This window comes from Leptosomus discolor, chromosome 23 (assembly GCF_034619465.1).
Source record: "Leptosomus discolor isolate bLepDis1 chromosome 23, bLepDis1.hap2, whole genome shotgun sequence".
NCBI lineage: Eukaryota > Metazoa > Chordata > Aves > Leptosomiformes > Leptosomidae > Leptosomus > Leptosomus discolor.
Genome location: NC_141413.1, coordinates 2232243 through 2255990, shown reverse-complemented (window position 1 = coordinate 2255990; position 23748 = coordinate 2232243). Strand labels below are relative to the sequence as shown.

Genomic DNA, 23748 nt, shown 5'->3' with positions numbered 1-23748 from the left:
GTGGGGAGGGAGTCGAGTCGAGTGAGCGCGACCGCAGCGGAGGGCAGGAGCAGTGCTGTCCCCGTCCCTTGCCAGGAGAGGCGCGGCAGGAGTTTGCATCGCGCAGGCAAGTGGCAGTCGGCTCTTGAAGGCGGCTACACGTGGGCACAGCGGTGGGGACCCGGATGGTGACTGCGGTGGGATGGGCTGGGATGGGCCCCGGGATGCCGAGGCCTGCGTTCCTATTGCCCTGACAACACCGCCCTGCGTTGGGAACAGAGTGGAAAGGGCCGGTGCTCCCACTCAACTGGCCACCCCCTCCCCCCAGCCAGGGCCACCGGCCTCTGCCACACTGACCATGGAGAAGCCGAAGAAGGCAGCGAGGCTGGCGCTGAAGCGGACCTGGTGGGAGATGGCTGAGGATGGGGAGCTGGGCTGGCTGCTGGCCCCCTCGGCCAAGAAGATGCGGCTGCAGAAGAACGAGGTCGAGCCCACCAGCCACGGCTTCTCCTGCGAGCTGGAGCAGCTGCAGGGGAAGTACGTGCTGCTCAACCCCTGGGCCGAGGCTGCCAAGGAGAAGCCACCCGGCAAGCAGGGTAGGTAGAGCGGGCGAGGGGGGCCCTCCCCACGCTCCGCACTGCCACGACTCACCGCCCCTCTCCCTGCAGGCAGCCGCCATGCCGCAGGGGAACGGGGGGACGGGGTCCCCATGCCCCAGAAGGTGCTCTTCCCCGTGGAGCGCCTCTCCATGAAGTGGGAGCGGATCTACCAGGTCGGCGCCGGGCTGGAGAACCTGGGGAACACCTGCTTCCTCAACTCCACGGTGCAGTGCCTGACCCACACGCCGCCGCTCGCCAACTACCTGCTCTCCAAGGAGCACAGCCGCAGCTGTGAGTAGGGAGGCCCGGCTCGGCAGGCAGCAGGGCTGGGGCAGGGGTGCCAGTGGGAGGAGGAGCGCCTGCCTGTCCTGTTGCCAGTGCTGCGCTCAGCACCCCTGCATCTGGCTCCGGCAGTGGGGCGCCATGTCCTGTCGTTAACGCCCTGTCTTCTCCTCTCCTGCTCCAGGTGACCAAGGAGGCTTTTGCATGATGTGCCTCATGGAGAAGCACACAATTGAGGCTTTTGCCAACAGCGGCAAGACAATAAAGCCGATATCCTTCATCCGAGACCTCAAGAGTAAGGACGGCTGCCTTCCCCTCCCCCTGGTAGCCATGCAGGAGAGCAGTGGCTAATGCAGGAGCGTAGCCTTTGAGATGGGGGCAGGTCTTGGCAGACGGCTCTTCTGAGATGACTCCCTGAGCCTGCCAGGGGCTGGCGCCTTCAAGGGCCACTTGGGGCTTTCCGGCAAGAGTCTGATGTCTGGTTTGGTTTGAGGGGGCTCAACCCCCACAGTCCCTGCCCCAAGGAAGGGAGGGAAGGCCTGCATCATGCAGCACGTGCTGGGGCTGATTCTTCCCTCTCCTGCAGATATTGCCCAGCACATCCTCTTCAGGAGACAGGAGGATGCGCACGAGTTCCTGTGTCACACCGTCGATGCCATGCAGAAGGCCTGCTTGAAAGGCTGTACCACGTACGTGGGGCCTCTGATGGCCCATCGCTGCTCTTCCCCACTGTCCCTTCACTGGTCCCCTGCACCCACAGGAGGGGCCTGTGGGGTGAATGTGTCCCCCAGGTCAGACTCATAGAGGGAGCCGCTGGTTCCAGGGACCTTGAGTGGGTGGCCCAGCTCCCTGCCCCTCTGTGACACAGCTCTGGGCTGTTGTCTGCCTTCTCCCTTCTCCTGACTCCTCCACCATAGCAGAGCTGTGGTCCTGTCCCCAAATCCCGAGGCTGCTATGGGTTTGGATCCTGTCCCAATTGCTGAGGAATACAGGCGTGCCCGCTAGTTCAGCCCCAGCGCTGTGGCCAGGGCTGAGCCGCTTTCCTGTGGGCTCTCCGTCCCGGGAAGCCTGCGTTGCCTCCGTCTGCAGTGCCCAGCTCTGAGCTCCAGCCAGGAGTTTCTGCTCCTTCTCAAGGAAGGTGTGCATCGGAGCCTGGTGCCACCCCTCGAGCTGCGGCACTGGGAGAGCAGGCTGGCAGCAGCTGCGACTTCCCTCTGCCCTTGGAGCTCTGCAGCCCATCCGCTGGCCAGAGTGCACAGGGGAGCTGTCCCGAGGACACAGGGGTGGCCCGCGGGTGTGGCCATGGCGGAGGGGTGGTGTGAGATCTGGTGCTGTTATCTCCAGGTTGGATCGCGAGACCCAGGCCACGACGCTGGTTCACCAGGTCTTTGGCGGTTACCTGCGGTCCCGTGGTGAGTGCTGGCTGCCAGGTCCTGGGCCTGCGACTCTCAGGGCTGCTGTTGCCCCGAGAGCCTTGCGGTAAAAAATCTCTTGGGAAAGTGGCGAAGCATGCGTAACGTACCCAGAGCTGCAGCCGGTCAGTCTGGCAGTGCCTGCAGCTCGTGACCCCTGTTGTGGCGATGGAAAAAGCCGTTGGCCGTGGGTCTCCAGCTCATTGCCACTGATAGAGGAACCCCTGTTGCCAGCTCTCTAGCAACAACCGCTGTCCCAGCGGAATTGCCAGCCTTCCTCCTTGCCAGGCTGTGAATCCTGGTGCTCACCTCCCAGAGCCCAAATGCAGAGAGGGGGAATATTGCAGCTGCCTGCGCTGTGCTGGGGTGGTGGCGGGTGCAGGTGTTGTGCCAGGCTGTGCTCATTGCTCGCTCTTTTGCAGTGAAGTGCTTGGCGTGCAAGAGCGTCTCGGACACGTACGACCCTTACCTGGACCTGCCGCTGGAGATCGGGGTACTGGGGCAGGGTTGGGCATGGGAAGGAGCTCTGCTCTCGTGGGGGGACGTTCCTGCACCTGCACCATTACTGCTCTTAAGGCTCCTTAACCGGCCAGCGTCAAGGCACGGTGCAGGCGAGAGGGAAGCCGCTTCCATTGTGGCGCTGCCTTCTCTCTCTGGCAGAGCAGTGCCCGTTGCCTGAGCGTGGGCCACGACTCCTGCGTTGAGGCTCTGTGGTGTGGGGGGCAGTGCCGCCGTCCCTTACAGCGTGCTGGCCGGTGCCTAGCTGGTGGCAGGCTCACAGGTGTGGTGTAGCCTGTGGCCCTGTGCTCATGCTCTGTGTTATCTCTCGGGGCCAGTGTCTCGGCGGGGAGCTGGGCTGTCGTGTGGACAGGCCACTCATGCCCTGACCTCTCCTCTGCCCTTGCAGGAAGCCGCAAACCTAGTGCAGGCGCTGGAGCTGTTTGTGAAGCCAGACCTGCTGGGCGGGGAGAACGCCTACATGTGTGCCCAGTGAGTGTGTGGGGCTGTGGGCGGGAAGGGGCCCGTGGGTGTGCTGGTGGGAAGCAGGCGGAAAGCCTGCTCCAGTAAGGGAGGGCTTCTCTACCTGCTCCGTGGCTAAACTGTGAGGCACGTGGCCACGGAAGCCTGCAATGAAGCCTGCCTCTCCTCAGCTCCCTCCTCTGGTGGGAAGGGCAGGGGCCAGCAGACACGGCCACAAGCAGGTGCCCTGGAGCGGTGCCCGCTGTCAGCAGGGTCCCTGCCGTGGGGTGTGCCGCTTGGCCAGGGCTGGCATTGTCCGGGTGGTGGATCAGCTTGAATAGCTCGAGCTCTTGCTGCGCAGATGCAAGAAGAAAGTGACGGCCAGCAAGGGCTTCACCATCCACCGAGCCTCCAATGTTCTCACCATCTCGCTGAAGCGCTTTGCCGACTTTGGTGGAGGCAAACTCACAAAGGTGAGTGCTCGGCAATCCAGAGCGGGGGCTGTCTCCTGGCCCGAGGCTCTGCTGCCCAAAGCAGGGTGGGAGGCGATCCAGTGCAAGCTCTGCCGCAGTCCTGCTGACCTTCCCCAGCTGTGCGGCACAGAGGGAGTTTGGCTCATCCTGGCATCTTCCTCACCGTGCACTCGGCCTGGCGAGAGCGGGTCCCCCTCCCTTGAAAGGTGGGATCTGCAGGACGGCTGAGCTGCCCTTGCTCTAGCAAGAAAGCCATCTGCTGTGCAGGCTCCTGAGACATCCTCTCTCTGCAGGACGTGGGGTACCCCGAGTTCTTCAACCTCCGCCCTTACATGTCTCAGAAGAATGGGGATCCTGTCCTGTACGGGCTCTACGCGGTGCTGGTGCACTCTGGGTACAGCTGCCACGCCGGGCACTACTACTGCTTCGTGAAGGTGAGCCCGGGGAGCTCTCTTGGCACCCCGTCTGGGCTGGGGGCTGGTGGGTGCTCACGGGTCCCTGTAATGTGCAGAAAGGAGGGTGCTGAGCAGAGGTGCGTGGTGTGGAGCACTGGATCAGGTGTGCTGCACAGGCTGTGCTCCGCTGCAGGAAGCGTGGAGGTCTGCTCTCCCAGAGTCCCCTTGCCTGCCCTGGGCCGCCTGTGGGTTTTGGGGAGAGGAGCTCTGCCGACGGGCACTGTTCCTGCTGCTCTTCATGCCAGGAGTGTCGCCGCTCACAGTCAGACCCCATTCTCTCTTCTCCTTCTGCAGGCCAGCAATGGGCAGTGGTATAAAATGAACGATGAGCGGGTCCACCCCAGCAGCACCGAAGAGGTCCTCAAAGAGCAGGCCTACGTGCTGTTCTACCTGAGGTGAGAGCGCCCTGTGTCTTGCGGCCCCTCTTCCCCCTGCTCTCAGCATTGGGCACGGGGCTGGTAACACGTGCCTGGGTGTGGGACGGAGCTTGGCCCAAGTAGCCCCAAAGCCTGTGTGCACGTGCTGGCTCGGAGCAGGGTGGCGGGGAGAGGTCCAGCTCCTTGTCAGGATTTTGCTGTAGATCAAGAGCGGTTCATCTCCTCGGAGCTTCTGGCTCCTGTTGCTTGTGTGCATCTCCGACGAGAGCGCTCTCGTCGCTCGAACCCTCGCAGTTAACACCTGCACTTCTCTGCCTTCACCAGAACCCCCAGCCCCAGGAAGAGCTCGCAGGGGCCCACGGCCAAAGCTGCCTCCAGCCTGCCTGGCTCCACTCAGGTCAAGACAACTGTGACCAGCAGGGCCCTGTCTTCACTGCTGACGGGCCAGGTGAGTCCTTAAGGCTGCTCTCAGCCAGCGCTCCTGGGAGCTGGGAGCTGCTGCCCCTCTGTCTGCTCTGCGAGGGCGGGTGGCTGCAGCTCCGCAGGGAGGCAGGCGCACTGCTCCGAACGGGCAGGTGCGAGGGAGGACGGTTGACAGGAGGGATCCTACTGAGCCAAGGGTCCCTGAGCGTGCCTGGCAAGGCATGGGGAGGGACGTATCCCTCTGTGTCCTTGGCTCCTTGAATGCTCTCCTCCCTGAACCTCTGTCCTTCTGTTTCTCTAGAGACCACACATGCTGCTGGGGAAGAAGCTGCCGGGGCCAAAGGAGGTCAGAGCCCCTGTGGCCCGCAGTACATCTGGGGCAGGGCTGGAGCCGCCCAACAGAACCGCTCCGCCAAAGGCACCTGCTTTTTCCCCGTCACCCAGGCTGCTCCTCAAAGCCACCCCCATGGCCACAGCTCTGCCCAATGGTGCAGCGCGGACGCCCAAGGAGTCGCTCTCCTTCCCGCAGCTGCCTCCCACGCCCAGAGCAGCTCAAGGCTTCTGCAACACCAGCAGGGCAGGCGCGGCCAAAGCGGAGCTGCCCCGGCAGAGCTCCTGCGAGCACAAGCAGCCACCTGTGTCACCCAAGGCGCTGCTGGAGCCCAGCCACAGCCAGGAGCCTGGGGGCAGTGGGGACAACACCGGGACCCTCAAGAGGGTCTCTTGCAGCAGCGGTGCTCCCAGGCCAGTGCCCGGCGCAGCGGGGAAGCTGGCCAAGGTGTCCCAGAAGGCCAGCAGCAGTCTTGGCATCTTCTGCACCTCTCGGGAAACAGGCTGTGGCACGGACCTCCCTGCTGGCCCCGGCGGTGAGCCGGCTGCTCCCAAAAACTCCGAGCCAGCAAAACGGAAATCCTGCCTGTTGGCCAGCGCCATGTCACCGCCACCGGCCAAGGTGCTGGTGCTCTCTGCGTTGTGGCTAAACCCCAGCCAACAGCCAAAGCCCACGCAGCCACTTGCTCACTCCTCTCCCCTCCCACTGGGATGGGGAGGAGAATCGGAAAAAACACAAAACTTTTCGTTGACATAAGAACAGTTTAATAAAGAAGTAAAATAAAATAAAATCATGACAATAATAATAAAAAATATACTAACATGAACAGTAGTAACTGTATTTAAATGGAGCATAGCAAAGAGAGAGAGCAAGAAAACCCAAGAAAAGACAAGTGATGCATAGGGCAGTTGCCCACCACCTACTGACCGATTCCAGAGCAGTGATGCGCCCCTCCTGGCCAAATCCCCCCAGTTTCTCTACTGACCATGATGTTCTACGACCCTTTCACCAGTTGGGGTCACCTCTCCTGGCCATGCTCCCTCCCAGCTTCTTCTGCGCCTGCTGGCTGGCGGAGCAGGGGAAACAAAAACTCCTTGACCTAGGATAAGTGCTCCTTAGCTCTCCTGGTTTGAGCTAAACCAGAACTAATTCTCTTCAGTGATTTTACTGTTCAGTTTAGTCTCTTCTAACTGCACTTTCTGAAATCAATAGCATGTTTTTCCAGACAGTGCCTGCTTCCTAGCAGTGAAAACGCTTGTTGTTCACAGTCACTACCGAGGAATGGTATGCAGAAAGGCTCTTGCTTATACGTGCTCTGTCTGCATCAGACGTTGCCTCTCACTACCGCACGGGGACTGCAGGGCAGCACACAGGACAGGCAGCACAGCCACCTCCAAATCCCCGCTGCCTCCCTGTTGGGGGAGCATCAAAATCTGCAGCTGTCCCAAAGCCCTTGAACTCTCCTGGTTTTGCAGAGCACGGTCTGCCAAGGCCTCAGCACGGTGGGAGTCTGGCACTGAGGTTCTTGCTGGTGTGACTCTGCTGATGCCAGTGTCTGCCCCACGATACGCAGCTCCTCTCCAGCCATCTGCCTCAGCAGAGAGCAAATCCTGGGGGGAGCAGCTGGCAGCAGAGGTGCGGGCTCCCCCAGCTCCTGCCAGGGGTTGGGGACATGCTCCCACCCCCTTCCCAGCAAGTCCCTGTGGGCATGGCCCTGAGACTGAACCCATCCCTAAGCCGGACCTGACCAAACTCCAGATTCACTCTAGAGTGGTGGTACCTCAAAATTCTTGGATGGAGGACCTGCTACGTACATTTGTCCATGGGGATTCACTAAATCCAAGCCTACTGCTGAAGCCATTACTCATAGGGGTTGTTCCATGTCGTGGCCATTGCTTGTCTCGGGAACAGACAGGAAAGCTCTGGATGACAAAAGCTGTCAGGACACTCTCCAGAAACAGAAGACCAGTGCTAGAAGATCCCCATCCCCTAATTGCATAGAAATAATTCCAGCTTAATGAAATCATTGTTGAAAATAGAACACACAGAACAGCATCCACCAGCAAAACTCTTTCAGTGGTGGTTTTAGCTGCTGCAGAGCTGATGACCTTACCTTCACTGTCTCAGGACCAAAAAAACCCACAAGTGACAAACAGGAACTCCTCTCTACCTAGCCTTATAGGTAGAATTGCTCAGCCTACAGCTCTGGAGGCACAGACCAGCCTAGACTTAGATCCTGAGTCTACCTACTCAATGACCTGTCCAGAAAGTCCAATTATAATTACCTTTGAAAGAGGAGGGAACTGGGTGGGGAAGAAAGGAAGGAAAAAAAATTGCTGGGAAGACAATGGAAGTATAGGCACACAATTAAAAGAGGAAGGAGCCGAGGTATCCTGAAGGCCAGCTCAGCCCAGCTCCCTTTTGCTGGTGAAAAGCTGTGCAGCTTGGAGGAAAAAAGCATACTTTGGTGCTGGGATGCACACAAATGCCTGAGTTCTGTCCTGAAACAGCAGAAAAACCTGGACACGGCTGCTTTTCACTTTCTTCCTATCTGCATGCATCTTTGACTTCTATGTTTCCCTGAAGTCCTCCCAGACTACCAGGGATGTGGCCTCTGTCCAGTTCATGTGCCATGGGGAGAAACAGGGTTTGACCATGAAGGGGGCAGCAAGTATCTGTGTCTGCAGAGGGAAAGGGGCAGCCACACCTCAGCTTCAGAGATGCCCAAAGCTGCCCAGAGCCCCAGAAGCCCCTGGCACTCCGGCCTTTCCTTGGCCCTGAAAGCCTGCAGGGCCTGCCAGCGCCGAAGATCCCCGGGGACAGGAGCCAAGGACAGTGGCCAGCCCCGTGGAGAGAGTAAGGGGGGCTCCGTCCTTCCTTTGGCCACAGGAAGATGTCCTTGGCCACGCCGGGACAGGCCACGTCTCCTCCCCATCACCCAGGGGAAGGTGAGGCCTGAGGAAGACCCCGGGCGCTGGGCTCAGCACGGGCGGTGTGACGAGGCAAGGCCTGGCCGATGCCAGTGGCTCCGTCACGCAGCTCCTGCTGCCCGGGGCTGTGGCCGGAGCACAGACAGAGCCGCCTTTTGGGACTTGACCATGCAGAGCAAGCCCAGGGCAGCTCCCCTCCTGTCCCCCTCCCTCCCTGAGCAGGCCCAGGCCCCCAAGCGGACCGAGGGCGGGCAGAGCTGTGCCCACCCCTGCGCTGCTGCAGGCCCCGCTCCAGGGAAATGGCCCTTCCTGAAGGCCGCCTCCGCAGGCCCCACGTCCTGGCTGGCTGAGGAGCTGCTGAGGTGAGGAGAGGCCTGGGGGCCAGAGGGGGCAGAGGCCGAGGGGCCTGAAGAGAAATGGAGGAGAGACAGGCTGGGGGCAGCTGGGGACAGGGACAGGGACAGGGACAGGAACAGGGACAGGAATAGGAACAGGGACAGGACCAGGACTAGGGGTGCTGCAGGAGCAGGTAACTCCCAGCGTGGCTGGGCCTTGGGGGAGGGACCTGGAGACCGCAGGGCCCACAGGCCCTGTCATGGCCCAGTTCTCCAGCCCTGGGCCTGAGTGCTCAGCCCCAGGGACAGCCCCACAAGCAGGGTCAGAGCAGCTCCTGCTGCTGCCCCCAGGGTCGCCAGCCCCCCGCCAGCCCTGAGCCAGCCTGCAGGTGTGTGAGCCGGGGTGAGGTGGAGGAGCCTGGAAAACAATTCATGGACGAGGCGAGGGAAGAAGGTGCAGCCTGTGTGGCACCTGGGGTTCACTGACCCCCTCAGTTTCACGTCTGGATCAGCGCTGGCCTTGGGCATGGACTAACCTCAGTTGAAGGCAGGAATTCTCTTTACTAATCCTGGGTGCTCGAGGGCTCTTCCTGCCCTCTCCTGCCCGGTGTGACCCGAGCACATGACTGCCCTGCCTGCTCCTGCCCTGCTGCTTTGGGACCTCATGGTGAAAAGGAGAGAAGGACTCGTGTCGTTAGGGGGTCTCTTGGGGTGCCCTGGGTTTGCTTTGCTGCTCACTTCTGTACCGTTTCCTGGGCTATTCACCGTGTGGGTGCCTAGAGAGGCAAATGAGGCCCTGAACGAAGTTTCCTACAGTAAAACACGCTTCCTTTTTCTCACTGGTAACAGCCTGAAAGATCGATGCTGAAGCAGCACGTGCCTCTTGTGACAACACGTGACAAGAGATGGTTGTGTTCAGTTAATCCTTAGTAGCTTTGGGCATAGGAAAACAGTAGAGCAATGTTACTGTGTGGGCACCACGGATGTGGTTGTCTGGATTTCTGCGTATTTGTGACTGATCTTTCTTGTTTCTTTTAGACAAGAAAATCTTGATATGTACTGCCAAGGACAGAACAAAATGCGCAGAATTGATAAAGCAAGAGGTGCCAATCAAGGAGGGTGTGCAGGTTAGCACTAGTTTTAAATTGTCTCGACTGTGTTCCAGCTAAAAGCCTTGCCTTAAACGATTGAAACGAGCTGAACCGTTGGATATTTTTCAGTAGTGCACAATTCTATATTGCTTCGGACTTTACCAGCCATACTCATGGACTGTGGGCCTGTATGGCAGTGAGCCCAGAAGAGGAATTGAGGAAAAAAATGTGTGATTTTCCAAAATTCTTATGGGATAGAAGGCCACAGCTGGCTGCACACAGGTAGGAATACACAAAAATGGGCAGCGTCACTCAGAATGAGGAAAAGCGGTGTGGGCACAGCCGTAGTGTGACAGTTGTCACGACCCTGAGCAGCACAGCATGGATTTTTCAGGCAGCAAGGCTGGATGCCACTGTGGGTGAACAGCTCTTCCCGAGCACGGAAATGGGCTCTGCGACTTGGTCTCCACCTGGGACTCCCTGAGCCTGACCCAGAAGAAGAGCCTAAACCAGAGGTACAAGATGGGCTGTGAGTGCAAGGTGAGCAGCCGGGCTGCCCCTGCCATGGTAACCCATGTTAGCACACAATGAAGGTCACGGACCCCAAGCGGCCACGCCCTGACAGGCCCTGCCCCCTTGCCACTGCAGCCAAGACGCAAGCGCGGCTTTGCCCTCAGTCCACATCGGGACGTGGAGTGTGGCAGACGTGGAGGGAAGGAGTGAAGTCAGGGGGTTGTGGGGAGGGAGTCGAGTCGAGTGAGCGCGACCGCAGCGGAGGGCAGGAGCAGTGCTGTCCCCGTCCCTTGCCAGGAGAGGCGCGGCAGGAGTTTGCATCGCGCAGGCAAGTGGCAGTCGGCTCTTGAAGGCGGCTACACGTGGGCACAGCGGTGGGGACCCGGATGGTGACTGCGGTGGGATGGGCTGGGATGGGCCCCGGGATGCCGAGGCCTGCGTTCCTATTGCCCTGACAACACCGCCCTGCGTTGGGAACAGAGTGGAAAGGGCCGGTGCTCCCACTCAACTGGCCACCCCCTCCCCCCAGCCAGGGCCACCGGCCTCTGCCACACTGACCATGGAGAAGCCGAAGAAGGCAGCGAGGCTGGCGCTGAAGCGGACCTGGTGGGAGATGGCTGAGGATGGGGAGCTGGGCTGGCTGCTGGCCCCCTCGGCCAAGAAGATGCGGCTGCAGAAGAACGAGGTCGAGCCCACCAGCCACGGCTTCTCCTGCGAGCTGGAGCAGCTGCAGGGGAAGTACGTGCTGCTCAACCCCTGGGCCGAGGCTGCCAAGGAGAAGCCACCCGGCAAGCAGGGTAGGTAGAGCGGGCGAGGGGGGCCCTCCCCACGCTCCGCACTGCCACGACTCACCGCCCCTCTCCCTGCAGGCAGCCGCCATGCCGCAGGGGAACGGGGGGACGGGGTCCCCATGCCCCAGAAGGTGCTCTTCCCCGTGGAGCGCCTCTCCATGAAGTGGGAGCGGATCTACCAGGTCGGCGCCGGGCTGGAGAACCTGGGGAACACCTGCTTCCTCAACTCCACGGTGCAGTGCCTGACCCACACGCCGCCGCTCGCCAACTACCTGCTCTCCAAGGAGCACAGCCGCAGCTGTGAGTAGGGAGGCCCGGCTCGGCAGGCAGCAGGGCTGGGGCAGGGGTGCCAGTGGGAGGAGGAGCGCCTGCCTGTCCTGTTGCCAGTGCTGTGCTCAGCACCCCTGCATCTGGCTCCGGCAGTGGGGCGCCATGTCCTGTCGTTAACGCCCTGTCTTCTCCTCTCCTGCTCCAGGTGACCAAGGAGGCTTTTGCATGATGTGCCTCATGGAGAAGCACACAATTGAGGCTTTTGCCAACAGCGGCAAGACAATAAAGCCGATATCCTTCATCCGAGACCTCAAGAGTAAGGACGGCTGCCTTCCCCTCCCCCTGGTAGCCATGCAGGAGAGCAGTGGCTAATGCAGGAGCGTAGCCTTTGAGATGGGGGCAGGTCTTGGCAGACGGCTCTTCTGAGATGACTCCCTGAGCCTGCCAGGGGCTGGCGCCTTCAAGGGCCACTTGGGGCTTTCCGGCAAGAGTCTGATGTCTGGTTTGGTTTGAGGGGGCTCAACCCCCACAGTCCCTGCCCCAAGGAAGGGAGGGAAGGCCTGCATCATGCAGCACGTGCTGGGGCTGATTCTTCCCTCTCCTGCAGATATTGCCCAGCACATCCTCTTCAGGAGACAGGAGGATGCGCACGAGTTCCTGTGTCACACCGTCGATGCCATGCAGAAGGCCTGCTTGAAAGGCTGTACCACGTACGTGGGGCCTCTGATGGCCCATCGCTGCTCTTCCCCACTGTCCCTTCACTGGTCCCCTGCACCCACAGGAGGGGCCTGTGGGGTGAATGTGTCCCCCAGGTCAGACTCATAGAGGGAGCCGCTGGTTCCAGGGACCTTGAGTGGGTGGCCCAGCTCCCTGCCCCTCTGTGACACAGCTCTGGGCTGTTGTCTGCCTTCTCCCTTCTCCTGACTCCTCCACCATAGCAGAGCTGTGGTCCTGTCCCCAAATCCCGAGGCTGCTATGGGTTTGGATCCTGTCCCAATTGCTGAGGAATACAGGCGTGCCCGCTAGTTCAGCCCCAGCGCTGTGGCCAGGGCTGAGCCGCTTTCCTGTGGGCTCTCCGTCCCGGGAAGCCTGCGTTGCCTCCGTCTGCAGTGCCCAGCTCTGAGCTCCAGCCAGGAGTTTCTGCTCCTTCTCAAGGAAGGTGTGCATCGGAGCCTGGTGCCACCCCTCGAGCTGCGGCACTGGGAGAGCAGGCTGGCAGCAGCTGCGACTTCCCTCTGCCCTTGGAGCTCTGCAGCCCATCCGCTGGCCAGAGTGCACAGGGGAGCTGTCCCGAGGACACAGGGGTGGCCCGCGGGTGTGGCCATGGCGGAGGGGTGGTGTGAGATCTGGTGCTGTTATCTCCAGGTTGGATCGCGAGACCCAGGCCACGACGCTGGTTCACCAGGTCTTTGGCGGTTACCTGCGGTCCCGTGGTGAGTGCTGGCTGCCAGGTCCTGGGCCTGCGACTCTCAGGGCTGCTGTTGCCCCGAGAGCCTTGCGGTAAAAAATCTCTTGGGAAAGTGGCGAAGCATGCGTAACGTACCCAGAGCTGCAGCCGGTCAGTCTGGCAGTGCCTGCAGCTCGTGACCCCTGTTGTGGCGATGGAAAAAGCCGTTGGCCGTGGGTCTCCAGCTCATTGCCACTGATAGAGGAACCCCTGTTGCCAGCTCTCTAGCAACAACCGCTGTCCCAGCGGAATTGCCAGCCTTCCTCCTTGCCAGGCTGTGAATCCTGGTGCTCACCTCCCAGAGCCCAAATGCAGAGAGGGGGAATATTGCAGCTGCCTGCGCTGTGCTGGGGTGGTGGCGGGTGCAGGTGTTGTGCCAGGCTGTGCTCATTGCTCGCTCTTTTGCAGTGAAGTGCTTGGCGTGCAAGAGCGTCTCGGACACGTACGACCCTTACCTGGACCTGCCGCTGGAGATCGGGGTACTGGGGCAGGGTTGGGCATGGGAAGGAGCTCTGCTCTCGTGGGGGGACGTTCCTGCACCTGCACCATTACTGCTCTTAAGGCTCCTTAACCGGCCAGCGTCAAGGCACGGTGCAGGCGAGAGGGAAGCCGCTTCCATTGTGGCGCTGCCTTCTCTCTCTGGCAGAGCAGTGCCCGTTGCCTGAGCGTGGGCCACGACTCCTGCGTTGAGGCTCTGTGGTGTGGGGGGCAGTGCCGCCGTCCCTTACAGCGTGCTGGCCGGTGCCTAGCTGGTGGCAGGCTCACAGGTGTGGTGTAGCCTGTGGCCCTGTGCTCATGCTCTGTGTTATCTCTCGGGGCCAGTGTCTCGGCGGGGAGCTGGGCTGTCGTGTGGACAGGCCACTCATGCCCTGACCTCTCCTCTGCCCTTGCAGGAAGCCGCAAACCTAGTGCAGGCGCTGGAGCTGTTTGTGAAGCCAGACCTGCTGGGCGGGGAGAACGCCTACATGTGTGCCCAGTGAGTGTGTGGGGCTGTGGGCGGGAAGGGGCCCGTGGGTGTGCTGGTGGGAAGCAGGCGGAAAGCCTGCTCCAGTAAGGGAGGGCTTCTCTACCTGCTCCGTGGCTAAACTGTGAGGCACGTGGCCACGGAAGCCTGCAATGAAGCCTGCCTCTCCTCAGCTCCCTCCTCTGGTGGGAAGGGCAGGGGCCAGCAGACACGGCCACAAGCAGGTGCCCTGGAGCGGTGCCCGCTGTCAGCAGGGTCCCTGCCGTGGGGTGTGCCGCTTGGCCAGGGCTGGCATTGTCCGGGTGGTGGATCAGCTTGAATAGCTCGAGCTCTTGCTGCGCAGATGCAAGAAGAAAGTGACGGCCAGCAAGGGCTTCACCATCCACCGAGCCTCCAATGTTCTCACCATCTCGCTGAAGCGCTTTGCCGACTTTGGTGGAGGCAAACTCACAAAGGTGAGTGCTCGGCAATCCAGAGCGGGGGCTGTCTCCTGGCCCGAGGCTCTGCTGCCCAAAGCAGGGTGGGAGGCGATCCAGTGCAAGCTCTGCCGCAGTCCTGCTGACCTTCCCCAGCTGTGCGGCACAGAGGGAGTTTGGCTCATCCTGGCATCTTCCTCACCGTGCACTCGGCCTGGCGAGAGCGGGTCCCCCTCCCTTGAAAGGTGGGATCTGCAGGACGGCTGAGCTGCCCTTGCTCTAGCAAGAAAGCCATCTGCTGTGCAGGCTCCTGAGACATCCTCTCTCTGCAGGACGTGGGGTACCCCGAGTTCTTCAACCTCCGCCCTTACATGTCTCAGAAGAATGGGGATCCTGTCCTGTACGGGCTCTACGCGGTGCTGGTGCACTCTGGGTACAGCTGCCACGCCGGGCACTACTACTGCTTCGTGAAGGTGAGCCCGGGGAGCTCTCTTGGCACCCCGTCTGGGCTGGGGGCTGGTGGGTGCTCACGGGTCCCTGTAATGTGCAGAAAGGAGGGTGCTGAGCAGAGGTGCGTGGTGTGGAGCACTGGATCAGGTGTGCTGCACAGGCTGTGCTCCGCTGCAGGAAGCGTGGAGGTCTGCTCTCCCAGAGTCCCCTTGCCTGCCCTGGGCCGCCTGTGGGTTTTGGGGAGAGGAGCTCTGCCGACGGGCACTGTTCCTGCTGCTCTTCATGCCAGGAGTGTCGCCGCTCACAGTCAGACCCCATTCTCTCTTCTCCTTCTGCAGGCCAGCAATGGGCAGTGGTATAAAATGAACGATGAGCGGGTCCACCCCAGCAGCACCGAAGAGGTCCTCAAAGAGCAGGCCTACGTGCTGTTCTACCTGAGGTGAGAGCGCCCTGTGTCTTGCGGCCCCTCTTCCCCCTGCTCTCAGCATTGGGCACGGGGCTGGTAACACGTGCCTGGGTGTGGGACGGAGCTTGGCCCAAGTAGCCCCAAAGCCTGTGTGCACGTGCTGGCTCGGAGCAGGGTGGCGGGGAGAGGTCCAGCTCCTTGTCAGGATTTTGCTGTAGATCAAGAGCGGTTCATCTCCTCGGAGCTTCTGGCTCCTGTTGCTTGTGTGCATCTCCGACGAGAGCGCTCTCGTCGCTCGAACCCTCGCAGTTAACACCTGCACTTCTCTGCCTTCACCAGAACCCCCAGCCCCAGGAAGAGCTCGCAGGGGCCCACGGCCAAAGCTGCCTCCAGCCTGCCTGGCTCCACTCAGGTCAAGACAACTGTGACCAGCAGGGCCCTGTCTTCACTGCTGACGGGCCAGGTGAGTCCTTAAGGCTGCTCTCAGCCAGCGCTCCTGGGAGCTGGGAGCTGCTGCCCCTCTGTCTGCTCTGCGAGGGCGGGTGGCTGCAGCTCCGCAGGGAGGCAGGCGCACTGCTCCGAACGGGCAGGTGCGAGGGAGGACGGTTGACAGGAGGGATCCTACTGAGCCAAGGGTCCCTGAGCGTGCCTGGCAAGGCATGGGGAGGGACGTATCCCTCTGTGTCCTTGGCTCCTTGAATGCTCTCCTCCCTGAACCTCTGTCCTTCTGTTTCTCTAGAGACCACACATGCTGCTGGGGAAGAAGCTGCCGGGGCCAAAGGAGGTCAGAGCCCCTGTGGCCCGCAGTACATCTGGGGCAGGGCTGGAGCCGCCCAACAGAACCGCTCCGCCAAAGGCACCTGCTTTTTCCCCGTCACCCAGGCTGCTCCTCAAAGCCACCCCCATGGCCACAGCTCTGCCCAATGGTGCAGCGCGGACGCCCAAGGAGTCGCTCTCCTTCCCGCAGCTGCCTCCCACGCCCAGAGCAGCTCAAGGCTTCTGCAACACCAGCAGGGCAGGCGCGGCCAAAGCGGAGCTGCCCCGGCAGAGCTCCTGCGAGCACAAGCAGCCACCTGTGTCACCCAAGGCGCTGCTGGAGCCCAGCCACAGCCAGGAGCCTGGGGGCAGTGGGGACAACACCGGGACCCTCAAGAGGGTCTCTTGCAGCAGCGGTGCTCCCAGGCCAGTGCCCGGCGCAGTGGGGAAGCTGGCCAAGGTGTCCCAGAAGGCCAGCAGCAGTCTTGGCATCTTCTGCACCTCTCGGGAAACAGGCTGCGGCACGGACCTCCCTGCTGGCCCCGGCGGCGAGCCGGCTGCTCCCAAAAACTCCGAGCCAGCAAAACGGAAATCCTGCCTGTTGGCCAGCGCCATGTCACCGCCACCGGCCAAGGTGCTGGTGCTCTCTGCGTTGTGGCTAAACCCCAGCCAACAGCCAAAGCCCACGCAGCCACTTGCTCACTCCTCTCCCCTCCCACTGGGATGGGGAGGAGAATCGGAAAAAACACAAAACTTTTCGTTGACATAAGAACAGTTTAATAAAGAAGTAAAATAAAATAAAATCATGACAATAATAATAAAAAATATACTAACATGAACAGTAGTAACTGTATTTAAATGGAGCATAGCAAAGAGAGAGAGCAAGAAAACCCAAGAAAAGACAAGTGATGCATAGGGCAGTTGCCCACCACCTACTGACCGATTCCAGAGCAGTGATGCGCCCCTCCTGGCCAAATCCCCCCAGTTTCTCTACTGACCATGATGTTCTACGACCCTTTCACCAGTTGGGGTCAGCTCTCCTGGCCATGCTCCCTCCCAGCTTCTTCTGCGCCTGCTGGCTGGCGGAGCAGGGGAAACAAAAACTCCTTGACCTAGGATAAGTGCTCCTTAGCTCTCCTGGTTTGAGCTAAACCAGAACTAATTCTCTTCAGTGATTTTACTGTTCAGTTTAGTCTCTTCTAACTGCACTTTCTGAAATCAATAGCATGTTTTTCCAGACAGTGCCTGCTTCCTAGCAGTGAAAACGCTTGTTGTTCACAGTCACTACCGAGGAATGGTATGCAGAAAGGCTCTTGCTTATACGTGCTCTGTCTGCATCAGACGTTGCCTCTCACTACCGCACGGGGACTGCAGGGCAGCACACAGGACAGGCAGCACAGCCACCTCCAAATCCCCGCTGCCTCCCTGTTGGGGGAGCATCAAAATCTGCAGCTGTCCCAAAGCCCTTGAACTCTCCTGGTTTTGCAGAGCACGGTCTGCCAAGGCCTCAGCACGGTGGGAGTCTGGCACTGAGGTTCTTGCTGGTGTGACTCTGCTGACGCCAGTGTCTGCCCCACGATACGCAGCTCCTCTCCAGCCATCTGCCTCAGCAGAGAGCAAATCCTGGGGGGAGCAGCTGGCAGCAGAGGTGCGGGCTCCCCCAGCTCCTGCCAGGGGTTGGGGACATGCTCCCACCCCCTTCCCAGCAAGTCCCTGTGGGCATGGCCCTGAGACTGAACCCATCCCTAAGCCGGACCTGACCAAACTCCAGATTCACTCTAGAGTGGTGGTACCTCAAAATTCTTGGATGGAGGACCTGCTACGTACATTTGTCCATGGGGATTCACTAAATCCAAGCCTACTGCTGAAGCCATTACTCATAGGGGTTGTTCCATGTCGTGGCCATTGCTTGTCTCGGGAACAGACAGGAAAGCTCTGGATGACAAAAGCTGTCAGGACACTCTCCAGAAACAGAAGACCAGTGCTAGAAGATCCCCATCCCCTAATTGCATAGAAATAATTCCAGCTTAATGAAATCATTGTTGAAAATAGAACACACAGAACAGCATCCACCAGCAAAACTCTTTCAGTGGTGGTTTTAGCTGCTGCAGAGCTGATGACCTTACCTTCACTGTCTCAGGACCAAAAAAACCCACAAGTGACAAACAGGAACTCCTCTCTACCTAGCCTTATAGGTAGAATTGCTCAGCCTACAGCTCTGGAGGCACAGACCAGCCTAGACTTAGATCCTGAGTCTACCTACTCAATGACCTGTCCAGAAAGTCCAATTATAATTACCTTTGAAAGAGGAGGGAACTGGGTGGGGAAGAAAGGAAGGAAAAAAAATTGCTGGGAAGACAATGGAAGTATAGGCACACAATTAAAAGAGGAAGGAGCCGAGGTATCCTGAAGGCCAGCTCAGCCCAGCTCCCTTTTGCTGGTGAAAAGCTGTGCAGCTTGGAGGAAAAAAGCATACTTTGGTGCTGGGATGCACACAAATGCCTGAGTTCTGTCCTGAAACAGCAGAAAAACCTGGACACGGCTGCTTTTCACTTTCTTCCTATCTGCATGCATCTTTGACTTCTATGTTTCCCTGAAGTCCTCCCAGACTACCAGGGATGTGGCCTCTGTCCAGTTCATGTGCCATGAGGAGAAACAGGGTTTGACCATGAAGGGGGCAGCAAGTATCTGTGTCTGCAGAGGGAAAGGGGCAGCCACACCTCAGCTTCAGAGATGCCCAAAGCTGCCCAGAGCCCCAGAAGCCCCTGGCACTCCGGCCTTTCCTTGGCCCTGAAAGCCTGCAGGGCCTGCCAGCGCCGAAGATCCCCGGGGACAGGAGCCAAGGACAGTGGCCAGCCCCGTGGAGAGAGTAAGGGGGGCTCCGTCCTTCCTTTGGCCACAGGAAGATGTCCTTGGCCACGCCGGGACAGGCCACGTCTCCTCCCCATCACCCAGGGGAAGGTGAGGCCTGAGGAAGACCCCGGGCGCTGGGCTCAGCACGGGCGGTGTGACGAGGCAAGGCCTGGCCGATGCCAGTGGCTCCGTCACGCAGCTCCTGCTGCCCGGGGCTGTGGCCGGAGCACAGACAGAGCCGCCTTTTGGGACTTGACCATGCAGAGCAAGCCCAGGGCAGCTCCCCTCCTGTCCCCCTCCCTCCCTGAGCAGGCCCAGGCCCCCAAGCGGACCGAGGGCGGGCAGAGCTGTGCCCACCCCTGCGCTGCTGCAGGCCCCGCTCCAGGGAAATGGCCCTTCCTGAAGGCCGCCTCCGCAGGCCCCACGTCCTGGCTGGCTGAGGAGCTGCTGAGGTGAGGAGAGGCCTGGGGGCCAGAGGGGGCAGAGGCCGAGGGGCCTGAAGAGAAATGGAGGAGAGACAGGCTGGGGGCAGCTGGGGACAGGGACAGGGACAGGGACAGGAACAGGGACAGGAATAGGAACAGGGACAGGACCAGGACTAGGGGTGCTGCAGGAGCAGGTAACTCCCAGCGTGGCTGGGCCTTGGGGGAGGGACCTGGAGACCGCAGGGCCCACAGGCCCTGTCATGGCCCAGTTCTCCAGCCCTGGGCCTGAGTGCTCAGCCCCAGGGACAGCCCCACAAGCAGGGTCAGAGCAGCTCCTGCTGCTGCCCCCAGGGTCGCCAGCCCCCCGCCAGCCCTGAGCCAGCCTGCAGGTGTGTGAGCCGGGGTGAGGTGGAGGAGCCTGGAAAACAATTCATGGACGAGGCGAGGGAAGAAGGTGCAGCCTGTGTGGCACCTGGGGTTCACTGACCCCCTCAGTTTCACGTCTGGATCAGCGCTGGCCTTGGGCATGGACTAACCTCAGTTGAAGGCAGGAATTCTCTTTACTAATCCTGGGTGCTCGAGGGCTCTTCCTGCCCTCTCCTGCCCGGTGTGACCCGAGCACATGACTGCCCTGCCTGCTCCTGCCCTGCTGCTTTGGGACCTCATGGTGAAAAGGAGAGAAGGACTCGTGTCGTTAGGGGGTCTCTTGGGGTGCCCTGGGTTTGCTTTGCTGCTCACTTCTGTACCGTTTCCTGGGCTATTCACCGTGTGGGTGCCTAGAGAGGCAAATGAGGCCCTGAACGAAGTTTCCTACAGTAAAACACGCTTCCTTTTTCTCACTGGTAACAGCCTGAAAGATCGATGCTGAAGCAGCACGTGCCTCTTGTGACAACACGTGACAAGAGATGGTTGTGTTCAGTTAATCCTTAGTAGCTTTGGGCATAGGAAAACAGTAGAGCAATGTTACTGTGTGGGCACCACGGATGTGGTTGTCTGGATTTCTGCGTATTTGTGACTGATCTTTCTTGTTTCTTTTAGACAAGAAAATCTTGATATGTACTGCCAAGGACAGAACAAAATGCGCAGAATTGATAAAGCAAGAGGTGCCAATCAAGGAGGGTGTGCAGGTTAGCACTAGTTTTAAATTGTCTCGACTGTGTTCCAGCTAAAAGCCTTGCCTTAAACGATTGAAACGAGCTGAACCGTTGGATATTTTTCAGTAGTGCACAATTCTATATTGCTTCGGACTTTACCAGCCATACTCATGGACTGTGGGCCTGTATGGCAGTGAGCCCAGAAGAGGAATTGAGGAAAAAAATGTGTGATTTTCCAAAATTCTTATGGGATAGAAGGCCACAGCTGGCTGCACACAGGTAGGAATACACAAAAATGGGCAGCGTCACTCAGAATGAGGAAAAGCGGTGTGGGCACAGCCGTAGTGTGACAGTTGTCACGACCCTGAGCAGCACAGCATGGATTTTTCAGGCAGCAAGGCTGGATGCCACTGTGGGTGAACAGCTCTTCCCGAGCACGGAGATGGGCATGGGAGAAGCCAGTGCTGCTCTGCTGGTGTGTAGCGGGGGATGGTCGGTGGAAGCTGCTCTCAGGGCCTTTAATTAGGAGCTGTCATCCTGGTACTCCCGGAGGGTGATGGTTCCCAGGGAGCAGAGCTGCCGGGCAGGGGCTCCAGCTCTCAGCGTGCCTTGGGGTGAAGGACGCCGGCTCCCAACGTGATGCGGGGTTGTGGTAGAAGAGTCTGGGGAGCTCCTGCTGCCGACTGACGAGGTTCAAACTGGACCCCCTTTGCTTTCTAAAGGTCCTCTCAGAGAGGAGTCTGGGTGTGGCTGGATGCAGCCTTAGCCCCCGACTGTGAAGAAGAGTTGGGACCCTCGGTCCTGCCCCAGAGCCAGTTTATCTCAGCTCGAGCTGGGTTCCTCCAGAGAGGGACACCCCTGCGTGGTTTCCCTGTGCCTTTTAAGGCCTCACACTCGATTGCACAAGGTGCTCACGTGCCCATCCGTGAGACAGGCACCGACTTTTTGTCCAGTTTGCTTGTTTAACAACACGGCCCCTGGAGAAATGGCCAATTTTAGTAAATCTTTTAATAAAGTTGGAACAACAAGCCCAGTCCCACGGTGTCCTTGCCATGGGGACCACCCCGAGTGTGCTGAGCAGACGGCGTCACTCCTGGCCACTGCTGCTGCCTGCAGAACAGCACACCCGGGCCCAGGGTGTCCTTGCAACCAAGCCCCAGCTGCCCCGCTGGGACACAGCACCTGGAAGGGAGGAGAAGAGAAGCTTTGCCCAGCCTGACTCTCCTGAGACACCTCAGGGCACAAAAAGGCACCCGTGCTCTGCCAAGCTGGCCAGATGTCATTTGTCCCAGCATCAAAACCCTCTTCTACTGGGGAGCCATGCTGGTTTTGGCTGGGATGGAGTTAATTTTCCCCACTAGTAGCTAGTGTGGGGCTGTGTTTTGGATTTGTGCTGGAAAGTATGTCGATAATAATACAGGGATCTTTTAGTTACGGCTAAGCAGAGCTGTGAGGGGTTTGCAGGGCAAGGTTTTGGTAGTGGGGAGGCTGCAGGGGTGGCTTCCGTGAGCAGCTGCTAGAAGCTTCCCCCATGGCCAAGGCTGTACCACTAAGTGACAGTGGTAACGCCTCGGGTAGAATGTCTTTAACAAGGGGAAAAAGTTCCTGGGCAGCAGGAATTGCAGCGAGAGGGAGGAGTGAGAAGATGTGAGAGAAACATTTCTACAGCCACCAAGGTCAGTGAAGCAGGAGGGGGAGGAGGTGCTGAGGTGCTGCAGGTGCTGGAGCAGAGACTCCCCTGCAGCCCGTGGTGAAGACCACGGTGAGGCAGGCTGTCCCCCCGCAGCAGAAGGCAATGACTGCAACAGCACAGGGCCTTTGTCAAGAGAGGGTGGTTGACCTTGTAAGTATCTCATTCCTGTGGGGGTGCCACTCCCCCGCCCACTGCCCAAATGACCACAGGCGGAGAGAGGCGCTGCCAAGCAAACATCCAACTCTTTAATGGGTTGGGAAAGAGCGAGGGATCTGGGAGAGGGCTGGGGCTGGGGCAGGTGGGGTCAGGTATCCTATTGCAGAACATCTCTGCACACGGGTGGGGGGCAGACTGGTGCAGGAGCTGTGTGGCATGAGTAGCCGTACTCGTTGGCTGTCTGCATATCGATCTGTCTCTGCAGAAAGAACTGCGCCCGGCCCTGTGACATCTGCAGGGCCGTCTGCTCCTGCTCCTCCTGGGCCAGCTTCTTCCTGCGCTCCCGCTCGGGCCGCTGCTCAGGTGTGTTGGGCACCGACACCTCCTGCTCCTCCAGCGGGGTGGGCTTAGCCATGAGGGTCCCCCCAGGGCCCCAGGGCCAGTATGGAGCTGTGGGAGGGTGCAGCAGCTGTGGCGGCTTCCATGGGTTTTGCCCCTCCACGGGTGACAGGCGTGGCCGGCTGGGCTGCTTGTGTTCGGCAGCCTCCCTGGGGCGCGCCTTGCCACTCTATGACACAGCTGGTGCCATCTCCTTCTTGCTGGGGGCTTGGAGGCAGCTGGCCACATGCTGGGGCATCTCGGGGCCACCGGCAGGGGCTTGGGGACTCGGGAGAGCCCCCGGGGTCCAGTCTGGGGCTCCTGATGGGGCAGTTGATGCTCTGGCCCCACCATATTCACTCTTCCCCCCAGAGGGTGGAAAGTCTGGATGGCATCCAGGAAGCGCGCCTTCAGGTCAGTGCAGGGTGTCCTCAGCTCCCCTGGCACTTTGTCCTTCTTGGTCAGCAGTGGGCGAGAGGGGCACGGGGTGCTTTGCTCCTGGGTGTCCCCAGGGCTTTTGGTTCTCTTTTTCCCCAAGGTGGGCGCAGTGGTGTCCTCAGATGCCTTGCGCTTGATGCCACCCGCTTGTTGCCTGCTGCTGCCCGCCTGCTGCTTGCTGCTGCCCACCGCCGCGCCGCCCCTGCCCGGCTGCCCCTCGCACAGGGCTCTGGAGTGTTTGTCCACCTGGCATGCTGCCATCTTCTTCTTCTTCTTCTTCTTCTTCTTCTTTTTCTCAGGTGGGTCGTCGTCCTGCGGGGAGCTCTCTTGCATCTTGGACATGTCGGCTGGCGCAGGGCGCTTGGCCTGCTTGCCGCCCGCCTCTCCCGCTCTGGGCAGTGCCTGGCCGGAGACGACAGCCGGCATCAGCGGCAAGCGGCTCACAACCTCCTGGGGCTGCCGCTGCGGCACCTTCTCCAGCTGCTGGGCCATGCAGGGTGGATCATGCTGGGGGCTGCTGTGGGGCTGGCCAGGGGACGAAGCAGCGGGAAGCACAGGGAGCTCAGCCAGGGACTCTCCAGGGGACACTTCAGCGGGTTCTTCTTGGGACTCCCCACAGGACAGTCCTCTGCAGTCTTAGGAGAACATCTGGAGGTAAAGAACAACATCTAGACGTAAAGCCCAACATCTAGACGTAAAGCCCAAGCTTTGTAAAGCCCACGATCTAGAGGTAAAGTCCAAGCGATGTAGAGCCCAACATCTAGATGTAAAGCGCAACATCTAGAGGTAAAGCCCAACATACAGAAGTAAACCCGAACATCTGGATGTAAAGCCCAACATCTAGAGTTAAAGTCCAAGCTATGTAAAGCCTAACATCTAGAGGTAAAGCCCAAGAGATGTAAAGCCCAACATCTAGAGGTAAAGCCCAACTGTGGGAGCTGAGTGAGGACACTGACACGATCAATGTGATCTAAGAAGTGAACCTTTATTTCTGTGTTTCCAGTGCAATTTATAACCCTCGACTACACCCAACAAATACTGATTGGTTTCA

At 59.7% G+C, this 23748-nt stretch overlaps 2 protein-coding genes across 2 annotated transcripts; both read left to right on the top strand.

Moving 5' to 3' along the window:
* The first annotated feature begins 337 nt into the window (after positions 1 to 337).
* Positions 338 to 10370, top strand: LOC147413848 (ubiquitin carboxyl-terminal hydrolase 36-like). Its single transcript, XM_086477015.1, has 18 exons — positions 338 to 566; positions 648 to 869; positions 1045 to 1155; positions 1447 to 1549; positions 2205 to 2272; positions 2695 to 2765; positions 3180 to 3262; positions 3594 to 3705; positions 3999 to 4139; positions 4455 to 4555; positions 4862 to 4985; positions 5262 to 5929; positions 6767 to 6926; positions 8076 to 8147; positions 8444 to 8583; positions 9595 to 9683; positions 10075 to 10187; positions 10296 to 10370. The coding sequence occupies exons 1-18, from the start codon at positions 338 to 340 to the stop codon at positions 10368 to 10370; spliced, it is 2682 nt and encodes an 893-aa protein (XP_086333141.1).
* Positions 10371 to 10773: 403 nt separating this feature from the next.
* LOC147413847 (ubiquitin carboxyl-terminal hydrolase 36-like) lies at positions 10774 to 20998 on the top strand. Its single transcript, XM_086477014.1, has 17 exons — positions 10774 to 10948; positions 11030 to 11251; positions 11427 to 11537; positions 11829 to 11931; positions 12587 to 12654; positions 13077 to 13147; positions 13562 to 13644; positions 13976 to 14087; positions 14381 to 14521; positions 14837 to 14937; positions 15244 to 15367; positions 15644 to 16311; positions 17149 to 17308; positions 18458 to 18529; positions 18826 to 18965; positions 19977 to 20057; positions 20755 to 20998. The coding sequence occupies exons 1-17, from the start codon at positions 10774 to 10776 to the stop codon at positions 20996 to 20998; spliced, it is 2676 nt and encodes an 891-aa protein (XP_086333140.1).
* The last annotated feature ends 2750 nt before the right edge of the window (positions 20999 to 23748 follow it).